The 21,483-nt window shown below is 42.4% G+C and overlaps 2 protein-coding genes across 6 annotated transcripts in view; one reads left to right on the top strand and one right to left on the bottom strand.

The window, feature by feature from the left end:
• Positions 1-6,980, bottom strand: part of plcd1a (phospholipase C, delta 1a) — a 35,109-nt gene extending 28,129 nt beyond the window's left edge. Inside the window, exon 1 of one of the 2 annotated variants that reach the window (XM_066642544.1) lies at positions 6,790-6,980. In XM_066642544.1, coding sequence (XP_066498641.1) covers positions 6,790-6,820 — 31 coding nt within the window. In that variant the 5' untranslated portion in view covers positions 6,821-6,980. Of the gene's footprint in view, positions 1-3,650; positions 3,854-6,789 lie in introns of those variants that run through there. The other variant, XM_066642535.1, reaches the window with a different exon arrangement.
• dlec1 (DLEC1 cilia and flagella associated protein) overlaps positions 3,790-21,483 on the top strand; it is a 28,253-nt gene continuing 10,559 nt past the window's right edge. For 2 of the 4 annotated variants that reach the window (XM_066642507.1, XM_066642491.1), the window contains exons 1-14: positions 12,518-12,770; positions 13,648-13,788; positions 14,315-14,471; positions 14,610-14,720; positions 16,205-16,395; positions 16,689-16,900; positions 17,517-17,598; positions 18,938-19,025; positions 19,229-19,402; positions 19,492-19,628; positions 19,873-19,965; positions 20,073-20,163; positions 20,678-20,840; positions 21,249-21,441. In XM_066642507.1, the coding sequence (XP_066498604.1) occupies positions 12,687-12,770; positions 13,648-13,788; positions 14,315-14,471; positions 14,610-14,720; positions 16,205-16,395; positions 16,689-16,900; positions 17,517-17,598; positions 18,938-19,025; positions 19,229-19,402; positions 19,492-19,628; positions 19,873-19,965; positions 20,073-20,163; positions 20,678-20,840; positions 21,249-21,441 (1,917 nt within the window). In that variant the 5' untranslated portion in view covers positions 12,518-12,686. Of the gene's footprint in view, positions 3,909-12,517; positions 12,771-13,647; positions 13,789-14,314; positions 14,472-14,609; positions 14,721-16,204; positions 16,396-16,688; positions 16,901-17,516; positions 17,599-18,937; positions 19,026-19,228; positions 19,403-19,491; positions 19,629-19,872; positions 19,966-20,072; positions 20,164-20,677; positions 20,841-21,248; positions 21,442-21,483 lie in introns of those variants that run through there. The other 2 variants (XM_066642515.1, XM_066642499.1) reach the window with 2 other exon arrangements.

The following is a 21,483-nucleotide window of genomic DNA, read 5'->3' as shown; positions in this document are numbered from 1 at the left end:
AAGGAGTTTGCCAACGTTAAGGCTGTGACAATCCATTTTACAGTTAAAATATTAAAATGTATGAAAAACAGATAACCGATGGGTAATCAAAGCTTAGGTTCGGTTTACCCATGTCCAGCTGTGTGTGACTGACCTGCAGAACCAGTTCAGAAATACACACCAGAACAAATAATAACACAATAGGTTTATTCAGGTTTATTATAAATGTTGCCCTTGGAGATAGAGGAGACCATTGCATTATATTAATGGCATTGTTTAAAACAATAGGCATTTATGTTTGCATTCTTAGGCTGTTATTTATCTTACTAAATATAGTGGTGGGAAATGAATGGGTTTAACTACCTCCATCTCTGCCCTCCTGTGGCTTCCACAGAGATGATTCTGTAAGGGATCCAGCCTAATGGAGGATAGGGGGGTGTTTTCCTCTGAAATGTGTGTCTACACTGAGAATGCTGTATTCAGATAGGTCCTGACTGCTCTGAACATGTTTGACACACACACACACCTCACAATCACCCTCACCATCTGCTTTTATCTGTCTATACATCCATTAACTTATGGACATTAACTGGTAGAAAGGCTTGGTATTTTTATACATAAAAACATAACCCTTTTGTAATAAGCCGACACCCACTTATTTGCTTTGTAGTTTACGCAGTTGCTCCACACTACTCCAAAAACTCTCCATTAACCCCTCACTGACCCTGCTCCTAAAGTTTCAAGCCTGAACGATCCAGACACATCAGGGCTTGTTAAAGACCACCCTCAGGTCAGCTGAAGACACACCTGGACTACTCAGGTGTATGGAGTTTAATTCAAACATTTAATGCACACGACTTATTTTGATCTGTAAAGGTTTGAGCAACTCTGTCTGTCCGGAAAAAAAAGAAGCTTTTGAGCGAAAAAACATAACCCCAGACCCGATGCACTGAATTTCACACGCCTGATATTTGTGTATAAAGCTTAACATGATAATACTCCAAGTCTATCCCAAGAGAGTCAGGGAAAACTAAAAAGCAAGTGTCCTTATAGGAATAGAAGCTTTAATCTAGGCAAAAGGTGGAGAATATATACTGATTTTTTAGGTTTTAAAGCCTGTGTGTGTGTCTAATTCTGTTTGTGTTTCTGCATTTCTGTGAAACTTTTAAAAAACTGTGCAAATTAAATAAATGAAGAGTGGTCTCTGATACATGCGTCAGTTCACGCTTACAGTTAGTGTGGGCTTTAGCTCTTCACTCATTTTACTGGAGTCGTTATCCTCCTTGAAAAAGCCATTATTGCTTATGTGTTACTCTTATTACAGATGTCTAATATTACAAGCTAAATCAATCATACAAAGCTTTGGGCACATTCCCGTCCTCTGAAAAAAAAAAAAGCCTGCAGTGAGTCATGCTGCAGAACACATGCTCTTACCAAACATCAAACTGCTGGACTTCCTGTTTGAAGAATATTATTGCTCAGGATAGCCTTCAAAACCATGATTAGATTAACACTCCACTAAAAACACAGGGCTGTGCCACACTCTTGTAGGTCTAGATGCATCAGATGGATGTTTTAAAAATACCACTGACTGGGGGTTCTCTAAAACAGAGCCTTTCACAATGTGTCTGCATCTTAGTTCAGTACTTACAGGGGAACTGGACTATTTAAAGATTCTTATAATTCAGTGACTGTGTTGAAATGCAGGGGGATGTCTGGCATTTATCAGCGTAGAGACTGATGTACAGCTCTGTTTTTCTCTTTCAGGGATTCTTGTGGTCTAAAATAAAATTATTAAATTGTTTATCATGGACATTAATGCACTGAGTGGACACACACACACAAAAAAACCCCACAGTGACCACAGGAGTCACCTCAGGAGGTAAGGGAATCGGATGGTTTAAAGTTAGGGATTATCTGATTAAGACACTGGAAGACCAGATACGCAGGTTCAGTGAATGCCACTCATCAGTTTACATTCATTCATGATCTGTAACCCTTATCCAGTTCAGGGTCGCGGTGGGTCCAGAGCCTACCTGGAATCATTGGGCGCAAGGCGGGAATACACCCTGGAGGGGGCGCCAGTCCTTCACAGGGCAACACAGACACACAAACACATTCACTCACACCTACGGACACTTTTGAGTCGCCAATCCACCTTCAACGTGTGTTTTTTGGACTGTGGGAGGAAACTGGAGCACCCAGAGGAAATCCACGCAGACACAGGGAGAACACACCACACTCCACTCCTCACAGACAGTCACCCGGAGCGGGAATCGAGCCCACAACCTCCAGGCCCCTGGAGCTGTGTGACTGTGACACTACCTGCTGCAGTTTACAATTAATCTGAATAATAAAGACTTCAATTCACAAGTACGCATTAAGAAAACAATCCAAAGGATTAGCTCTTAATCACACTCTGGCCTTCAATATAACCCCTAAAAACTCATCTCTGTTCAGAATTACTGATTTAAAAATTAATTCCAAGAAAATAAAATATCCTCTAATGCCTTAAAAGTGGTTTAGACATAACTCTACACCTTTACCTTTATTCAGTTATGTGCAGGACTATGAATATACCATTAGTCCCTGTCTAACCCCCCACTCTCCTCTGCCACTGGCCTTCAACTGGAAAGCCCCGCCCTGCATGTTGACAGGATTGGTTCTTTAGGTTTATGACACATGAAACCCTGGCTGTTTGAAACCGTTTTTGGAAAACAACAGTTCCAAAGCAATTAATTCTGAGAAAGACATTGACTGCTTATTTCTCTCGTCTTCTAGCGTAACACCACCACATGAACACTTGATTTTTAATACGTAGGATTGGGAATGGATATAAGTTGTTATTTGTACGAATATAATTTAAAAGCCCACAAATTAGAGTAAGCATAAAAATAATAAAAATATTTAAAAATGTTGCCTCTGACAAAATCACAACGTACTCTGTAGACTGTCTAACATTACTCTTAACCACCACCTGAAGAGATTTCAAGCAGCTCTCTTAAATTGAGGGGAAAACGTTATTTTATTTAAATTAGGCTCTGTGTTGTCATGGAAACAAACCTATAGTTTTAGGGCGTGTCCCAAAAAGGCTCCTGAGACCTATGTAGTGCACTACGTAGGTCATCAAATAACGGCTTCTAAACAATTACCAGGTTTTGTAAAACAGTAAAACTGTGCGTTACGGGTCGAACAGAAAGTAATTTCTATCGAGACATAGGTTCCCTCTCTGACACGTAATGGATTATTTGTGTAGAAACCAAAATTTCATGACCTTACAGTCCACTCCGCAGCCAGTAAGTCACCATTTGAGATTTAACCTAAATTCAGCGGGACATTTACAATATTAACTGCGGACTAGGACAAGTCAAGTTTTTAAAATGTACTTAAATGAGAACAGTAAATTTATCCGAGCCCATTTAACTGATTTAGCTAAACAACAAAACAAACAAACTAAAGGTAGAACTCAGGTTCGTGTGAAATAAAGAACAGAAGGCTCCTGTTATACGATGTTTCTGATGCTGGCTGTTGGTTACAGTCTGTTTACGGTTTTTAAAAAGCAGTTCTTTACAGTCTTTTAAGGAACAAAACTTACCTCAAGGCACAGCCACATCCAAAACTAACCAAAGAACAGAAATCTCAAGTCTTTTGAGGGATTTGAATCTACCCACCAGCGAGTTCTCCATTATTCAGTGCAGCTTTCTTGTCTTTTAAACCTTGCGTTTTTCTCTCGGCTCTTTCCTCTGCAGACATGGTGGAAAAAGTGTCTCAAAGCAGTCTTCAGCTATTTCTTCAGTCCCAAAATGATCCTGACGCTGGAAATCCGTGACGTGGAGCAGCAGCCAGGGGGCGTTCCCCCACCCTAACCTCGCACTGACTGCCTCACAGCACCAGAGAACTCCCCAAAACTCCCCTGCTCAGAAAATCAAGTATTTCTCTTTTTTAATGTGCCCACGCTTTGTTTATACACTACAAGACGTATGATGCGTGTAATAAGCAGTCAATGCCATGGGTGAGCACTTCTTTGGATAGTCTCAAACAGGCAGAGCTAGACAAACAGGTCTAAAAAGTTTGTTAGCTTGCACAGGGGTGGGTTCGAACAATGGACCTTTTTTGTACGAAGCCCATGTTAAAGGGCCTCTGTGTAATATTTGTACATAGAAATTACATCTTCAAAACCACCGATGCTCCACTGAGCTGTAACACTACTACTCTGGGCTCAGCACTACAGCAACCACACTGTGTAACATGTGGAAGAGGGTAGGAAGCCTCCCCCACCTTTTTGTTTCAGTACATTGCTGTAAAAATGAATTACACTAGAGGGAGCCTCAGAAGCAAAAATCCCAAATCTTACCAAGTGTTCCTTTAATTGAGTGTTTAAACTCAAGACAGCATTCTGAGAACTACCCTCCTCCAGATTTGAACAGCAAAACTCCTGGACCAGTGTAATCCCAGTGTGTGTGTGTGGGGTGGGGAGGGGGTATACACAAGATGCCATACACAATGATTGGTGTAAAGAAAATAACTAGAAATTAGAGACCAGATGAAATAATAATAATAAAAAAGAAGGGGCTCAAGAGAAATAAGAGAAATTTAGCATTTCCAAAGAATTGATAGGAAAGAGACCTAGGAGACCACTCAAGGGACTTTACCAAAATTACCAGCCAGACTTGTGTGGCCAAGACCCAAGACTGAGCACTGAGGTGTGTGTTGGCTTCCCTTAAGTAGGAGAGTAACAGGTGCTGCTGATTTCTCCTAATTAAGGTGTGGTGGCTCCATGTCTCCCTCCGGTGGGTGGGAGTAGCCTAGTGGGCTTGCAGTTCACAACGTTCGAGCTGCAAGCGAATGGCAGAGGGCTCAGTGGAGACAGAGACTGAAAGCTTTTATCAGGACATATCTCACTGGGAAATATGTTCATAGTGGTTTGTTGTAAAATGCTCAGTTCAGTAGAACTTTTAGAGTCAGCATTTTCACAGTCGTGGATATAGGGACGTATAAACATTATGCAGGAAACAGATGATCTACAAGTTGGACCAACAAGTTTGGAGTGCTAAATAGAGTTAACAGTGTTGGGTTGAGTGGACACTCTTTATAAACTCCAGCAGCACTGCTGTGTCTGATCCACTGGTACCAGCACAATGCAGTTAATGCGACTGCAGCACTGAGAATGACCCCCTGCTCTGTGGGGTTCCTGATTATTACAGAACAGATGGAGAGTAGTCTGTAATTGTACATTTATAAAGTGCACCTATATGGTCAGTGGCTCTGATAAAATGCACAGGAACGAGGCACTTTTATAGTTATGACTGATCAGCATCCGCTTGTACAATCCAGTAGTGTTGTGTAATGGCGCCTTCTGTCGGTGGAGTGAACAAATTGACAAATTTTCAGGATAATACTAGTAACTATACATCATTATTGTTTAAATGAACTAGAACCAACACAACGAGTTCTGGGTTAGAGTCATGTAATAAACAATGGAAGTGTCAAATGGCATGTTATTAGCAGGTACTGACATACCCTATGCATTTATACAATTACTGATCAGCTGCTATTCATTATTTGACTGTAAGGGCTGGGTAATGGGCATCTGAGCCCTTGCACTTGGCACTTGCATTAGGTTTAAGACTGAACACAAGATTGAATATAGACCGAATCTGTGTTTACGGTGTTATTTTCCTCTCAGTGACTGTTGTAACACCTCTCTAGTGAAACCTGAACTATAAATGGATTATAAAGTGGACTTTTTATGGCACTTTTAATGAGGAAGTCAGACAATAAACTAGCCGAGATAAGATAAGGATCAGATGTGATGTCACATGTCTGATATCTAAAATAATATTATATGTGTAAAACTAGGTTATAGTACAGCCCAGTAAACAAGGAACGTCCCTGGACGTTTAAAATAGGTCTAAAAGTAGTCTGTCCGTCAAGGACATATTATAAACGTCAATGGACGTCCAAAATCCATCTTAATAAGTTAGTTAAGTGGTGACCAATCGATAACGTCAGTGGACGTTCGAAACGCGTTTTATACAAGTAATTTATTTCGGGACCAATTAATAACGTCAATGGACGTCCAAAATACGTCTAATAGTCGTCTTTTCAATGTCTGTGTTTGGACGTCTTTTCAACTTTCATTTCCAACCTTAAGAGAACGTTGATTAGACGTCAGTCATTACGTTATTTCAACGTTGAATCAACGGCTAAATGTTTACTGGGAGTGCAAATTAAATGAATAACAATTGGATATATAACGCTAAAGGTCTGTTTTCATGGGAAGCCAGAACCAAACGACCCTTTCTTATATTGATATAAATGGAATAGGTGTAGAATTTAATATTTTAAAACTTTCTTAAAGGGATAGTGACATACGGTTTAAATTTGATCCTCGGGATAGAAATGCAATAAATCAATTAAATAATTAATAACAATACAGTTAAATTAGTAATTAATATGCATTATTTCCAACCTGTCATGTTAAAAATCTGAGGTTGTTCTTAGTACATAGAAATAATGTTAATATTATCGTCATCACGATGTCGACAAAAACCGCGATAACGTGTATCCCGCGGTAAATCGTGCAGGTCCTGTTTACTGTACTTTTGGAGCCAAAAGAAGGCAGAGCTTCAGAGACCTGTGCTTGCGAAAGGATATGAAAAATATTGAAAGTAATCCCACAGCGTCCACAGCGTCCACGGGGCTGCAGTTTTGGTCGCGAAGGTAAACACTGAAATCACAGGCTTTCACTCGTCCTCAAGCTGTCGTTCAGAATCGGGGGGTAGTCGGGTTTTTTTAGCGAACACTTACCGGTTTTCCCGAGGTTTCCGTCCAGTTCCATTGTCTTGAAGTGTGATTAATGCAGTCAGGATTTAACTCCAGAAACAGAGACTCGATCTTTCTCCCACTCTTCGGTTCGCTGCTGTTTCTGAGACTCCTCACCCACACCCTCCTCTCCACCGGTTTTACTAGTCCTCACGTCCAATTGTCTCTCAGAGCCTCCTCGAGGTGGAATAATCATTGGAGTAATGTGGGTGTCAAAGTCAGCTGGCTCTACGTTGATAGACACCGGCAGTTCAGGTTCATATCTATCCCCCAGTAAAACCGCGAGGGATTTGTTTTTCCCACAGTGTTTTTCAAGTGCTCTGTGTACGTCCCTCTCTTTATGTGATTCAGTCATGAACTAAAATAAAGTGACGACACAGATGCTGTAGTTAAACAACACAGAAAAGGAAGTAAATATTAAAGATGCCCTCCAGTTGTAAACATGATTTATGCAGTTGTTTTGTTTTGTTTTTACATTAAAAGATGTTTCATGGTTGACATAAACAGTTAGTGCCTTAGCATATCCGCTTTGAAACTGCAGTGTTTTCAAATGGGTGAATTCAGATAGGCAGGGAATGTAAGGAATGTAATGTAAGGAAGTCATCCCATGGCTGAAATCAAAATGACATTCCTCAAAGTTCCTCTGAGGAAAATAAACTTTCTTGGAAATAAACTGCATCTGTAATTCTGAGCTGAGTGAAGTTTTTAGGGGTTTAACCAATGACCAGAGAGAATTCTTCTGTAATGTCATTCATTCATTCTCTGTAAGCGCTTATCCAGTTCAGGGCGCAATGCAGGAACACACCCTGGAGGGCGCGCCAGTCCTCCTAAGGGCAACACACACACACACACATTCACTCACACACTCACTCCTACGGACACTTTTGAGTCTCCAATCCACCTACCACCTACCTGTGTTTTTGGAGCGTGGAGGAAACCGGAGCACCTGGAGGAAACCCACGCAGACACAGGGAGAACACACCACACTCCTCACAGACAGTCACCCGGAGGAAACCCACGCAGACACAGGGAGAACACACCAAACTCCTCACAGACAGTCACCCGGAGGAAACCCACGCAGACACAGGGAGAACACACCACACTCCTCACAGACAGTCACCCGGAGGAAACCCACGCAGACACAGGGAGAACACACCACACTCCTCACAGACAGTCACCCGGAGCGGGACTCAAACCCACAACCTCAAGGACCCTGGAGCTGTGACAGAGACACTACCTGCTGCTCCACTGTGCTGCCCTTCTGTAACGTACCTGCATTTAATTAAATCTATTACCATTTGTAAATACTCAGAAAATTACAAATCCACTAAAATTGTACTTAAGCAGCTCATCCATACCCACTGCCAAACTCAAATAAAAGAGGTTTAAAAAGGGAGAGTTACTTTATTTTACTTTTGACCACAGTTTATTTTAGAAACTATTCATGCAATTTTCAGAGTAAGGTCCCCCACGTTAAAAAATTCTGTATTATGACATGCTTGACTTGCACTTGAACATGATTTTGACTCCCTGACTCTCAGCATAACCTAATTTAAAAAGTCTAACCCAGACCACACACCTTACTCCACCCCGTCTGCCAGCACAGCCAGTGCTCCTCATGCTCTGGTTTCCTTCCGCAGTCCAGACACATGTTGGTAGGCCGCTCGGCCGTGAGTGTGTGATGCAGGGTTTGTTCCTGCCTTGTGCCCAATAATTCTGGGCAGGCTCGGGACTCACTGTGACCATGAACAGAATGAAGCAGTTACTGAGGCTGCAAGGAATTTTTATGCACATTTCCTTAAAAATATTAAACTATCTGCACTTTAAAAGATATCCTTAAAATTACACATCTCATTGATAAAATGGGTTATTTAAAGAACAGCCCTTTGACAGAGACTCCAAAGTGTTCTTTTGAATCACGTTTATGGTCTTACAACTTGATTTTGTGTTTTATAACAGTTTTTTATTGGACCTCAAAGATAAATTCAAAATCAAATATTAAACCAAGGTTTCTGAGAGGTTTCATATAGAGGTGAGTGTCTAGGCTAGGATTACACTACGTATAGGTACTTATTATCATCATTCATTCATTATCTGTAACCCTTTATCAGTTCAGGGTTGCGGTGGGTTCAGAGCCTACCTGGAATCATTGGGCGCAAGGCGGGAATACACCCTGGAGGGGGCGCCAGTCCTTCACAGGGCAACACAGACATTCACTCACACATTCACACCTACAGACACGTTTGAGTCTCCAATCCACCTACCAACGTGTGTTTTTCTAGCGTGGGAGGAACCGGAGCACCCGGAGGAAACCCACGCAGACACAGAGAGAACACACCACACTCCTCACAGACAGTCACCTGGAGGACACCCACGCGGACACAGGGAGAACACACCACACTCCTCACAGAAAGTAACCTGGATGACACCCACACGGACACAGAGAGAACACACCACACTCCTCACAGACAGTCACCTGGAGGACACCCACGCGGACACAGGGAGAACACACCACACTCCTCACAGACAGTCACCCGGAGGAAACCCACACGGACACAGGGAGAACACACCACACTCCTCACAGACAGTCACCCGGAGGAAACCCACACAGACACAGGGAGAACACACCACACTCCTCACAGACAGTCACCCGGAGCGGGAATCAAACCCACAACCTCCGGTTCCCTGGAGCTCTGTGACTGCGACACTATCTGCTGCTCCACCATGCTGCCCTTATTGTCATCAGCATACAATAAATACTGTTTATTAATAGAAAGGCTAAAGGGCTAAAATTGTTGACTGGTTGAGTTACAACTGAGACCATCTGTGTTACTGATAGAAACAGCAAAAACTAAAGTGCAGTGATTACTGTTTGCTGTTGTAAGAAGGTCATAGGTTAATTCCTTCATTTGTGCCTATGTGAAAGCTGCTTGTTTATGTGGGCTGAAGTCAGTCAGGCAAAAAGTATGTGCTAAAAAAAGAAAGGTGTGGTTACTGTAGGCTACGAGTGTACTTCATCAAAACAGAGTCCATGTAACACAGGTGTACTACCTTCTACCAGGTCTAGACAGTAGATCAAAGAAATACATAGGTGATGGAACACAAATCTGCATCACACCATGTTAAATGCATTCTAACCAATTCCTGACATGCTATACATGTAGCTTGTGTGTGTTTACATAAACTAAACAGCTTTAATATATCTTTATGCACTGCTCTCCATCCATTTTTCTTAATCAGGCTGTATTTGTCATTTCAGACTGATGTGTAAAGGGTTGCTGAAATACTGATTAGTTTCTCCACATTTTGTTTCACTCAAAAAGGATTCTAAATTATTTAAATGAATATTAGATTTAATTAAAAGCTTTAGGCTTTGCCTCTACCTTTTTCAGAGGGACTTTCCATTGTACAGACTATTACATCACAGACTGTTACATACTCTTACACATTTCTATTCAAGTTTAACCAGTCAAACATCTTCTTTGATGATGGTAAGAAAACAACCGGGTTCTTAAAAGTGTCCTGACAACAATATCAACCATTTGATATATTCATAATTCCAGCAGAATCAATTAGATCATCAGGTCACTTTCTTTGAGAAAAAGGTCAAAGTCATGGTCTCTGCATTTGTTGTAATCACAGATTTATTTCCGCGTGTTTTTGTGACATGAGCTGATACCCAGCCATTTGGAATTCAAGTTATGTGAGCGAAGAAGAAGGACAGTTTTTATGTGTTTGTCTTCCGTGGCTTAAGTGGGTGTGTGAGAAACATATCACTACTTAGAATTGAAGTGACTCTCACTTACTTAATTAAGACTAGCCATTTCTTCTCCAGAGGCAATAGAGGGGGCACGAGTCTTTCGCCGGGTGACACACACTCACACATTCACACCTATGGACACTTTTGAGTCTCCAATCCACCTACCAACGCGTGTATTTCAGTCACCCGGAGGAAACCCATGCAGACACAGGGAGAACACACCACACTCCTCACACACAGTCACCCAGAGGAAACCCACGCAGACACAGGGAGAACACACCACACTCCTCACAGACAGTCACCTGGGGGAAACCCACACAGACACAGAGAGAACACACCACACTCCTCACAGACAGTCACCCGGAGGAAACCCACACAGACACAGAGAGAACACACCACACTCCTCACAGACAGTCACCCGGAGGAAACCCACACAGACACAGAGAGAACACACCACACTCCTCACAGACAGTCACCCGGAGGAAACCCACACAGACACAGAGAGAACACACCACACTCCTCACAGACAGTCACCCGGAGCTGGACCCGAACCCAGAACCTCCAGGACCCCAGGATCTACTGTGCTGCCATGACTCCTCTTTTTTTTCATATTTGATGTTAATGATTCATAGCTAAGTTGGGTATTTTTAAAATATAAATTTGTGGGCATCTGATTGCTTTATTTTATGTTTTATTATTTGTTTTACCATTCTGCTATTTGCTGTATGTCTGCATTAAATTCAAGACAAACACACACACACACACACACACACACACACACACTTAACTCTTGTGTTTTAAAAAGGTCAGGGGTTCCTAATGTGAGATAAAATGAAGCCTAAAACCAACAGGAAATATCTTAATCCCTGTATTTTAATGCAGGATTACTTGATGCAAGCATTCATTGCTTCATTTAAATTATAAATACAACAACAAGCATTTTTAAATACATTTCAGAAAAAAAGACCCACTATAAAAACATGGCACTTTCTCTTTATTTAAAAAAATATATAACATAGTTAACATATCAGTGTGGTGTTTCCCTGAGAGCAAGGAGACGGCGGACCACTGTTGACCCACTGAGGACAGTGTTGGAGGTCCACTAGTGTTTTACACAGCGTTTTCTGGGCGGACCACTGTTGATTAAAAAGAATTTTACACAAAACGCCACATTTTAGCACTTTTCCATTCACAGTCCTGTTTATTAATTATTCCTTCATTAGGTTCTTTTTGTTATTCTTTATAAATAAGATCAGTAAATAATTTAAATCAGCACAGTTTCAACAGTTTCATCATTTAATCATTTTATATCAGTCTTACACTCAGTATTATATCTCTCAGAGCTGCTGGTGATATCTGTATAAGTGTGTTTTCCAGAATAAAAGTCTCTGTGAATGTAAAATCTTTGTGAGGAGATTATAAATGAGTTCTATCCGGTACAGGACACTAATCTGAGGGGTCCGATGGTGGACCAGCACTGGTCTACAGTCAGTGGAGTGAGACTTTTTATGCCAGTGGACCGATATATATTCACTGTCTGGGTTATACAAGAAAATATGAGTGAAATAAGCAGTGAACTGATGGCTCCTACTCAGAGCATTTCCAGTTTTAAACTGCAGCGTTCCAAAGAAAGTCTTAAAAACACAGATTCAGACAGCCAGCGTTTCTTACATCACAAACCCAAGGAACAAATCCTGGGGATTTTAGGTGGAGACAGATTGGACTAATTTGAAGTTAGAATCACGTGTACTAAATTAATTTGAAGGTGTAGCGTTACTTCGTTCCTATTATCAAATGATAGGGGAGTATTTTTCTAGAAAATAACCTCTACATCTGGAATTTTTATGAAGAGAAGCGAGGTTTTTGGAGTTTAGTGGGGGTCCAGAAGGGTACTTTATGTTTTATTGCACTTGCTCTTTAAAAGCGAACAGTGTTACTATGGCAACAGCTTGTGTATAGACATGGCCGTCCGTTAAACTCAGTCCGGGCAGAATTACACGAGTGTTATTTACTGAGACTCGTGTACATTTGTATGAATTGTGTAGACTTGTGAGTTGTGGAGCTCAGTGTGTGAGGGTGTGGAGGTTAACCAGGCTGCGGTTTGTTTAGACTTTGTCCAAAAATGCAGGAGGAATGTGAGAAACACTCTGCCAATGGCTTCGAGCCGTTTATGAACAGACACACACCAGCTTCAGAAAAGACACAGGTCGGGATTCAGTTCTGGTTGAATATTGAATTTTCTTGTTTTAGTCTTAATGACGGTTTGATAACTTAGTGAAAATGTAGGCTGCTTTTTTAATTAAAGAATGCTTTACATAATTTTCACGTTTTAATCACCGTTAAAAAAACACAAACAGTGTTTAAAAAGACTATATATTTTTTGTTAATTAACCTCCAATAGGCTGTAGTTTTAAAAGCACGACATTTCAGCGTCGTTACATTTTAGCACGACAAAAACTACAACTCCCATGATGCATTGCGGGTACGGTACAGCTGAGGGACAGTACGCTGTAACGTTTGCTTTACGTATTTAAGGCAGGTTTTTGACCTACATTTTGTGTCTCCGAATGGAAACTCATTCCGGCCTCCATTTTAAAGTTTAATGTGAAGAGAAAGCAACATCTGTGTGTCCCAGATGGATTTAACCCTTTAAAGTCAGGTCAAAAGTCTGTGTATCGTAGCAAATATCATTTTCCACATAGATAAATATTTTTAGGAGTGGATATTATGGAATAAAATATTGTAGAATTATGCACAGGTATGACACAGATACAATAGAGAGACACAAAGCAGAGGCGTGTTTAAATACTTCCCTCAAAAATCTGAGCACATTGAAATGTATTCAGTATTTCAAAATATGTATCTTCTGTAAACTCTTCATTCTGTAAACCCTACACTAAACAAGACACCGTTCCGTCACAAGGCATCACACACTCACCCAGTCACACACGGAAACCTGTGGACAGTTTCACACATTCACCCACTCAGTCACTCATTCACTTACATTTATTGGGAGGAACCTGGAGCACTCACTAATGCAAGTGTTTGTCTGTTTTAATTATGGCTGGTTGTGTATTTTACAGGATATTTCTCATGTCCTGGCGAGTGTGTTCAAAGACCTGTACACCACAGAAGTGATTGGGAAGGACACCGTCTCCAGCCTCACCAAGTCACGAAGAAGAGGAAACGGCTATCAGGACAAATACGTGGAGGAGCTTAATCAGGTACCAGTTTAATAACCTGCGTTTCATTGTATTTGATCAATAAAGTGACTTCCATTGATTTTTCACTATTACTGTGTTATTAAACTGTTAGAGGATAAACAAAGATATTCCAAGTGGTTTCCTTCTCTTTGTTGTGGTGGAGCATAGAACCAGGGTGGCATTGTTTTTATGAATGTTTGCGTCTGCTGAAACTCGATCAGGGTAAATAAGTGGCTGACCTGAAAAAAGAAGCCTTAGAACATCCGGCATGTACCATTTCTGGATCAATGTCTTAAAACACGATTAAACTAATACCTTATTTCATTTTTAATCATTAAAATGTTATTTCTAAAGCTCTAAATGGCTTTGAGTTCATTTTAACTATTTAATTATACAGCGACTAACACTGGGAAAAAGACTGCATCCTTCATACAGTTTTTATTCCTCATTCCAGGCACACTCACTTAAGACATACGTTTTATTTCAACCATTTTGACTCGTAGTTTATTTATAATCACTCTCCAATGATGGTGGGCTTCATCTCCAGGTTCGTTTGGAGTACAGCAAGCGAATGAAAGATGCTGAAATGTTGGAGAAACACATCATTCAGGCCCGACTGCAAGCCAGTGCTACAGAGGAGCGAGCTCAGGCTAATATCTTGGAGGAGGTTGGAGAAGCATACCATCAGCTCGGTCTGCCTCCAGGTGCTTTATTTCAGACGCGAGCAAACGTTTTACTTCTTGGATTTTCTATATTTCTGTCATGTTTAATAAACTTGTGCAATTACACCACACTAAAATCCCTTTTCAAATCTGTCTGTCTGTCCATCTACACTCTGTTAGTAAAGTCCACGTTTATGTGGTGTGTGGACAACCAGCTTCTGAAGAGTAACAACTTGATTTGTCCCTTGGACTACAGAACTGAACAAGTGCCTCTTATTAAAGCCCCAAAAGGTAATGTTAAAACCAGACCACATGTCCAACGCGTGTGTTTAGCTCTATAACAAGAACTAGGCCTGTGCAGATGTAAAATATTATATAATGACCCCTTTATGGTGCTATGAAGAACCACTTTTAAAAAGTGGTATGTAGCTATTTAAAACCTTTACAAAATATAAAGAGCCTTTACCAATTTACATTTACATTTACAGGATTATCCAGAGCGACTTACAAAAGTGTTTAGTGTTCAGACAGACCAAAGAACTCTGTTATTTAATGTGTATAAGAATTCAGTGTTTATGGTTTCCCTATTTATCATGACACAGCATTCATTCATTCATTCATTATCTGTAACCCTTATCCAGTTCAGGGTCGCGGTGGGTCCAGATCCTACCTGGAATCATTGGGCGCAAGGCAGGAATACACCCTGGAGGGGGCGCCAGTCCTTCACAGGGCAACACACACACACACACACGCATTCACTCACACACTCACACCTACAGACACTTTTGAGTCGCCAATCCACCTACCAACGTGTGTTTTTGGACAGTCACCCGGAGGAAACCCATGCAGACACACGGAGAACACACCACACTCCTCACAGACAGTCACCCGGAGGAAATCCACGCAGTCACAGGGAGAACACACCACACTCCTCACAGACAGTCACCCGGAGGAAACCCACGCAGACACAGGGAGAACACACCACACTCCTCACAGACAGTCACCCGGAGGAAACCCACGCAGACACAGGGAGAACACACCACACTCCTCACAGACAGTCACCCGGAGGAAACCCACACAGACACAGAGAGAACACACCACACTCCTCACAGACAGTCACCCGGAGGAAACCCACGCAGACACAGGGAGAACACACCACACTCCTCACAGACAGTCATCCTGTGAGTGTCGAATCGGATCAAATCGAACCCACAACCTCCACTCCCCTGGAGCTGTGTGACTGCAACACCTACCTGCTGCGCCACCGTGCCGCCCATGACACAGCAGTATTTTTTCATTTCTGGAACCCTGCTCTCTCTGCACCTGGGCATCATATCTACATGTCTGTTTTTTTAGGATAATTATTAGAACGTCTAGATAAAGTGCTGAGTATGAAAGCATAGCACTGTCTGCATTCTTTACCATGAGTTATAAAGGCCTCAGACCAACAACACACTAAAACAGCTGTACAAACATGAAATAAAGCATGAGATCACACAGAAGCCAGAGCTGCTTCCCATATCATAAACAGCCTGGTGAACCCTCAGACTGTTTGACCTAAATTAATATATTTTAATGTTTTAGAAATATTTTATTACAATATTTTTGTGTGGAATATCAGCATTAATCATTGACTCGATTATTGATTATTGGCACAAGTCTCGCTGAACCCTTTGTTTGTTGTGTGTAAAAGCTACATGAACGTAGATGACATTTGTTCTTTTCTCATTATGATGCTAGTATTTAACCTTCAAATCTTAATGTCTTCTTCTTAGGCAAATCAGCTCGAGGCTTTGCTCAGCCAACGGTCTCTTACAACAAGCGTGTGAGCAAAGAACCACAGGATGATGGATACACACTGATCCCTCAGCCTGAAGTGACCGCTCAAAGCCTGCTGGAGCAGACGGAGGAGACTCTAACTCTGCCCTCTTCACCAGGAAGCAGCGCTGCCAGCATTTACTCTCAGGTCAGCATGGGACTCCTGTTCTTCCAACAATGATTTTATGTGGTAAAATTAATTAGTTTATCGATACGCTTATTATTGAAACTGTTATTTTAAACTGTTGGGTGTCTTTAGAGTCATTATCATAAAGAACATCTAAGAATAACTGTTTACCAAACATCATTTTCACATACAAGCAGCTACAGGGATTTCCTTATTGTCTCCATCAGTCAGCCAGGTTTTTTTTAAATGTATTTTTATTATTTTTACAGTAATCAGATATTGTGGTAATTGTTCTGTTTTTTTTTTTAAATCAGAAGGAGTCCCAGAACGGTAAACCTTCATGGATGTTGAAGCAGAGTGCTCAGAGTCAAGCAGAGGACAGGGCGGCCCTGCAGAAGTTTAAGAAATGCCAAAACTTCCTGCGCAACCCTCACTTCCAGTCCCTGAGTGACCACCGTGGCGGCAAATCTCTCATCATGTCAGGAAAGAAGAGGGGGCAGAGTACAGCAGAGGGCAAGAAAGGAAGGTAAATCTGTGGGGCATTGTTGTTGTTGTTGTTGTACAATAAATAATGTATACGTTTTAATAATCCTTATTGGTAATGCAATATTTACTTTGGTCTACACCTTTGTGGGTACATAGCAGTCATAATTTAAAATACAATCTTTTAGAGGCTACACCCTCCTCTCTGTGTACGTATGCATTATGTAATCGTTGTATATTCTGTCAGAAGCTGTATCCATGTCAGAGCAGTAATGATTATAGCAGTAGTTAATATAGCAACATTCATTGTTTGATCTTGACTTACAGAATAACAGTGACACAGGTGACGTCTTTGTCTCTGCCGACTGCTAAAAACACGCGGTTGTAGCATATTGAAATTCAGAAGAGACAATAGAATGTCAAAGCCTCTGTTGTTGATTCACTGACCTGGGATTAGTGATAGTTTTTGTTGATTATGTGGGGTTTTGTGTGTGTATAGCCATGTCTGATTGAAGGTCTCTATAGATGTGTCTCTATTTGTCTCTGACGAACATCAAGGCGCTTTGTTTCTGTGCTTGGGATGTTTGTTTCCCTGCCAAGAGAAACTCCAAACATAAAACTGGGCTCCAGTTTCATTCCCTGCCTTCCCTCATTCACAGTCCTGAAGTTCCGGTGCCTGTTTTCATCGCCAGCCCTCCTGTGGTGCTCTTCACTGACTACACGGTTGGACAAGTCTATGAGGTACACACAGCTTGTGTTTTGAATAATTTATGATTCACTTACATTGTGTTTCACAGTTAAACTGAAATCAGTGATTTTTATCACAAGAAAGTAGCAGCCCATTAGAGGAACTTTATAGTTGTTGAAGTTTGTTAAAGGAGCCATGTTTAAAATAGCTGTAGTTATGAATTTAATCCAGGCCACCACATGTCTGTATTATCTTGGTTATTGTGACTGTCTGTGAGGAGTGTGGTGTGTTCTCCCTGTGTCTGTGTGGGTTTCCTCCGGGTGACTGTCTGTGAGGAGTGTGGTGTGTTCTCTCTGTGTCTGCATGGGTTTCCTCCAGGTGACTGTCTGTGAGGAGTGTGGTGTGTTCTCTCTGTGTCTGCATGGGTTTCTTCCGGGTGACTGTCTGTGAGGAGTGTGGTGTGTTCTCCCCGTGTCTGCGTGGGTTTCCTCCGGGTGACTGTCTGTGAGGAGTGTGGTGTGTTCTCCCTGTGTCCGCGTGGGTTTCCTCCGGGTGACTGTCTGTGAGGAGTGTGGTGTGTTCTCTCTGTGTCTGCATGGGTTTCCTCCGGGTGACTGTCTGTGAGGAGTGTGTGTGTGTTCTCTCTGTGTCTGCATGGGTTTCCTCCAGGTGACTGTCTGTGAGGAGTGTGGTGTGTTCTCTCTGTGTCTGTGTGGGTTTCCTCCAAGTGACTGTCTGTGAGGAGTGTGGTGTGTTTTCTCTTTGTCTGCGTGGGTTTCCTCCAGGTGACTGTCTGTGAGGAGTGTGGTGTGTTCTCCCTGTGTCTGCGTGGGTTTCCTCCGGGTGACTGTCTGTGAGGAGTGTGGTGTGTTCTCCCTGTGTCTGTGTGTGTTTCCTCCGGGTGACTGTCTGTGAGGAGTGTGGTGTGTTCTCCCTGTGTCTGTGTGGGTTTCCTCCGGGTGACTGTCTGTGAGGAGTGTGGTGTGTTCTCCCTGTGTCTGCGTGGGTTTCCTCCAGGTGCTCCGGTTTACTCCCACAGTCCAAAAACACACGTTGGTAGGTGGATTGGTGACTCAAAAAGTGTCCGTAGGTGTGAGTGTGTGAGTGAATGTGTGTTGCCCCGTGAAGGACTGGTGCCCCCTCCAGGGTGTGTTCCCGCCTTGTACCCAATGATTCCAGGTAGGCTCTGGACCCACCGCGACCCTGAACTGGATAAGAGTTACAGATAATGAATGAATGAATGAATGTATTATGAAGAAGAATCACTGCAGAAAAAAGTCTGTGCGTCAAATATATATTTCTTTATTTTTACAATTAGAAACATTTCAATTGGTGTTGTTTGTTGTCTCCGCCCGGGCTGTAAAAAGACATCTGTTGTCATGTCTGTTTTAGACAACTGTGGATCTGAGGAACATGACCGCTGCCAGCCGACACGTGCGTGTGATCCCACCCACTACTCCACACTTCTCTCTCGGGCTAGGTGAGAATCCATCACGTTCATTCAGCACTCAGTGTCATCGGCGCTATGTTCCCAATTCTCAGCAGCTCATCAAGACCCTGACAATCAAAGGAAGGGTATTAGAAGTTATTCACTGCGGCAGAACGCTGAGCCGTTATTTTGGCTGAGTTTTGGTGCCAATTTGAAGTTCTAAGAAAACAGCATCAAAATATGTGCCTCCGCAGGTCGTTTTCCTGGTGAGGGAGGTGTTGTGGCTCCTGGGATGAGCTGTCAGTACAGTGTGCGTTTTGCACCAGACTGCTTAGCTGAATTTGAGGACTTTCTGCTGGTGGAGACTCAGTCTCCTTACCCCCTCGTTGTTCCCCTGGAGGCTCGAAGACCCCCACCGATACTCACATGTGAGTCAGTTAACCCCGGAGCTTTATCACCGTTTTTGTGTTAATGTTGACTTGCTCTGTTGAACATGGTTCTCTGTTTCTGGGTCTAGTGCCTGCCATCCTGGACTTTGGCTACTGTCTGGTTGGAGGGGTGAAGTTTATGGAGGTCCTGTGTCGTAACGATGGACAGAGCGCTGGAACTTTCTGTGTCATGCCAAAAACAGAGTGGCCTGCCCCCAGCCTTAGGGTAAACTAGCACACAGGAAGCAGTGGTTGAAAACACATGTTAATATAGTAGCAGACCTAGTGGTTTATTGCATAACCCAATTTTTCCAATAGGCTTTATACTTCAAATATGACACATTAAATAAATAAATAAAAATAAATATTAAAACAGATCTCCTCCTGTGACATGGGTGAATATCAAAATATTTTGGATACAAATATACGTGTTTACGAATGTCAGAATATGCCTCTGTGCCCTGCTTCAGTCTGCAGTGAAGGCCAGTTTTGCAGAGCAGCCTCCATTTGCGGTCAGTCCCACTCTGTTTGCCTTGCTGCCCGGTCAAGCAGTGGTCATGGAGGTAATTAAAGTAATCATTCTGCAGAGTGTGGGCAAAATATGACTAACAAAAACGTACTGTCTTATATCACACATCCTAAATACTAAAGTCTTAAACTTTCTGTTCAGGTGGTTTTCTTCCCCACTGCTGCAGAAAGCTGTGCCCAGAGCTTCACAATTATCTGTGATAACTGTCAGGTGAAGGACTTCTCCATACAAGGTAAGAGCTGAAATGTCCTTGTGTGAAATGACATATAGGAAAACTGGAATTAGTTTTAGCATCGTTAGTTTTCACTGTAATTAGAATTAGAATCACTTTACTGGGCACTCTGCTGCACACAGAGAAATTTGTTCTCTGCATTTAACCCGATCTGTGCAATGAAACACACTTTCACACTACTGAACACTAGGGGGCAGTGAGCACACATGCCCGGAGAGGCGGGCAGCCCTAGCCACAGCACCAGGGGAGCAGTTGGGGGTTAGGTGCCTTGCTCAAAGGCACTCAAGTCATGACTTGCCGGCAACCTTCTGGTTACAAGCCCATGTCCCTCACCACCAGACCACGGCTGCCCCCCAGTCCTTGTAAGAGCTTACATCTCAAAAATCCATCTGATTTTTGAAGACTTCACCAGACTTTGCTGCAGATTATCTGCAAATTACTTGTTCACTTTAAATATTAGCCCACTGTAATGGAGTTACTGACCCCCTTGCTCATGTTTACTGCACCTTGCCAGGTACGGGTCAGCTGGTCATGCTGGAGCTGGTGGCAGTGGAGGGTGGTGAAGATTCCCCAGAGCTTGGTGAACTGCGTGATCTGACTGCCGATCATTTTGTGAGATTCGATCCAGCGAACCTGAACTCCGTTCTACAGAAGAAGCTCATTATTAAAAACAACACGTAAGCCTGGTGTTCAGACTCGCATCCTCAACCCTTCATATACAATGTAAATATGTGGAACGGCCTCTGAGATTCTCCCCATGATGAACTATGACTTCGGGTTTGATGGGTAAAGCACAGTTGAATAATTCACTGTTCATACGAGGCGTCTACACACTTCCAACATGAAGTTTCTACTAGACCCGTCTGTGCTGGACTCCACAAAGTGCCTCAGACTGTGGACCAAGGGTTTAGTGTGGTTCGGTTCTTTATGGTTATTGTGTTCTTATGGTGTCTACTGTCTGAATGCATTACTAGTGGCAACAGACTTTGGTCATCAGTAGCTGAGTAATCTTCAACCTGAAAGCAACCACGTTAGATCAGAAATGCATGCTGGTTACGGGATATGTTTTGTGTGCTGTGAAACAGACACTTGGAACTGCCATTCCAGTGGCAGATTGTGAAGCCCTACCTGCAGGCTCTGTTGCCTGGTGAGATGCCGGATCCCTCCTGCGTTAAGCATCACATTTCCACAGACAACGGCTTCAGCATCAATCCTGCTGTTGGCTTGCTGGGTCCTTCACAGGAGCATGTGTTCCTGCTTTCATTCCACCCACAAGAGGTACACTCAGACACACACACATCTTTGAATATCAGAGAAAAG

This window comes from Hoplias malabaricus, chromosome 1 (genome assembly GCF_029633855.1).
Source record: "Hoplias malabaricus isolate fHopMal1 chromosome 1, fHopMal1.hap1, whole genome shotgun sequence".
Classification (NCBI taxonomy): domain Eukaryota; kingdom Metazoa; phylum Chordata; class Actinopteri; order Characiformes; family Erythrinidae; genus Hoplias; species Hoplias malabaricus.
The sequence above is the reverse complement of the archived record's forward strand: the minus strand, read 5'-3'. Positions and strand labels throughout refer to the sequence as shown.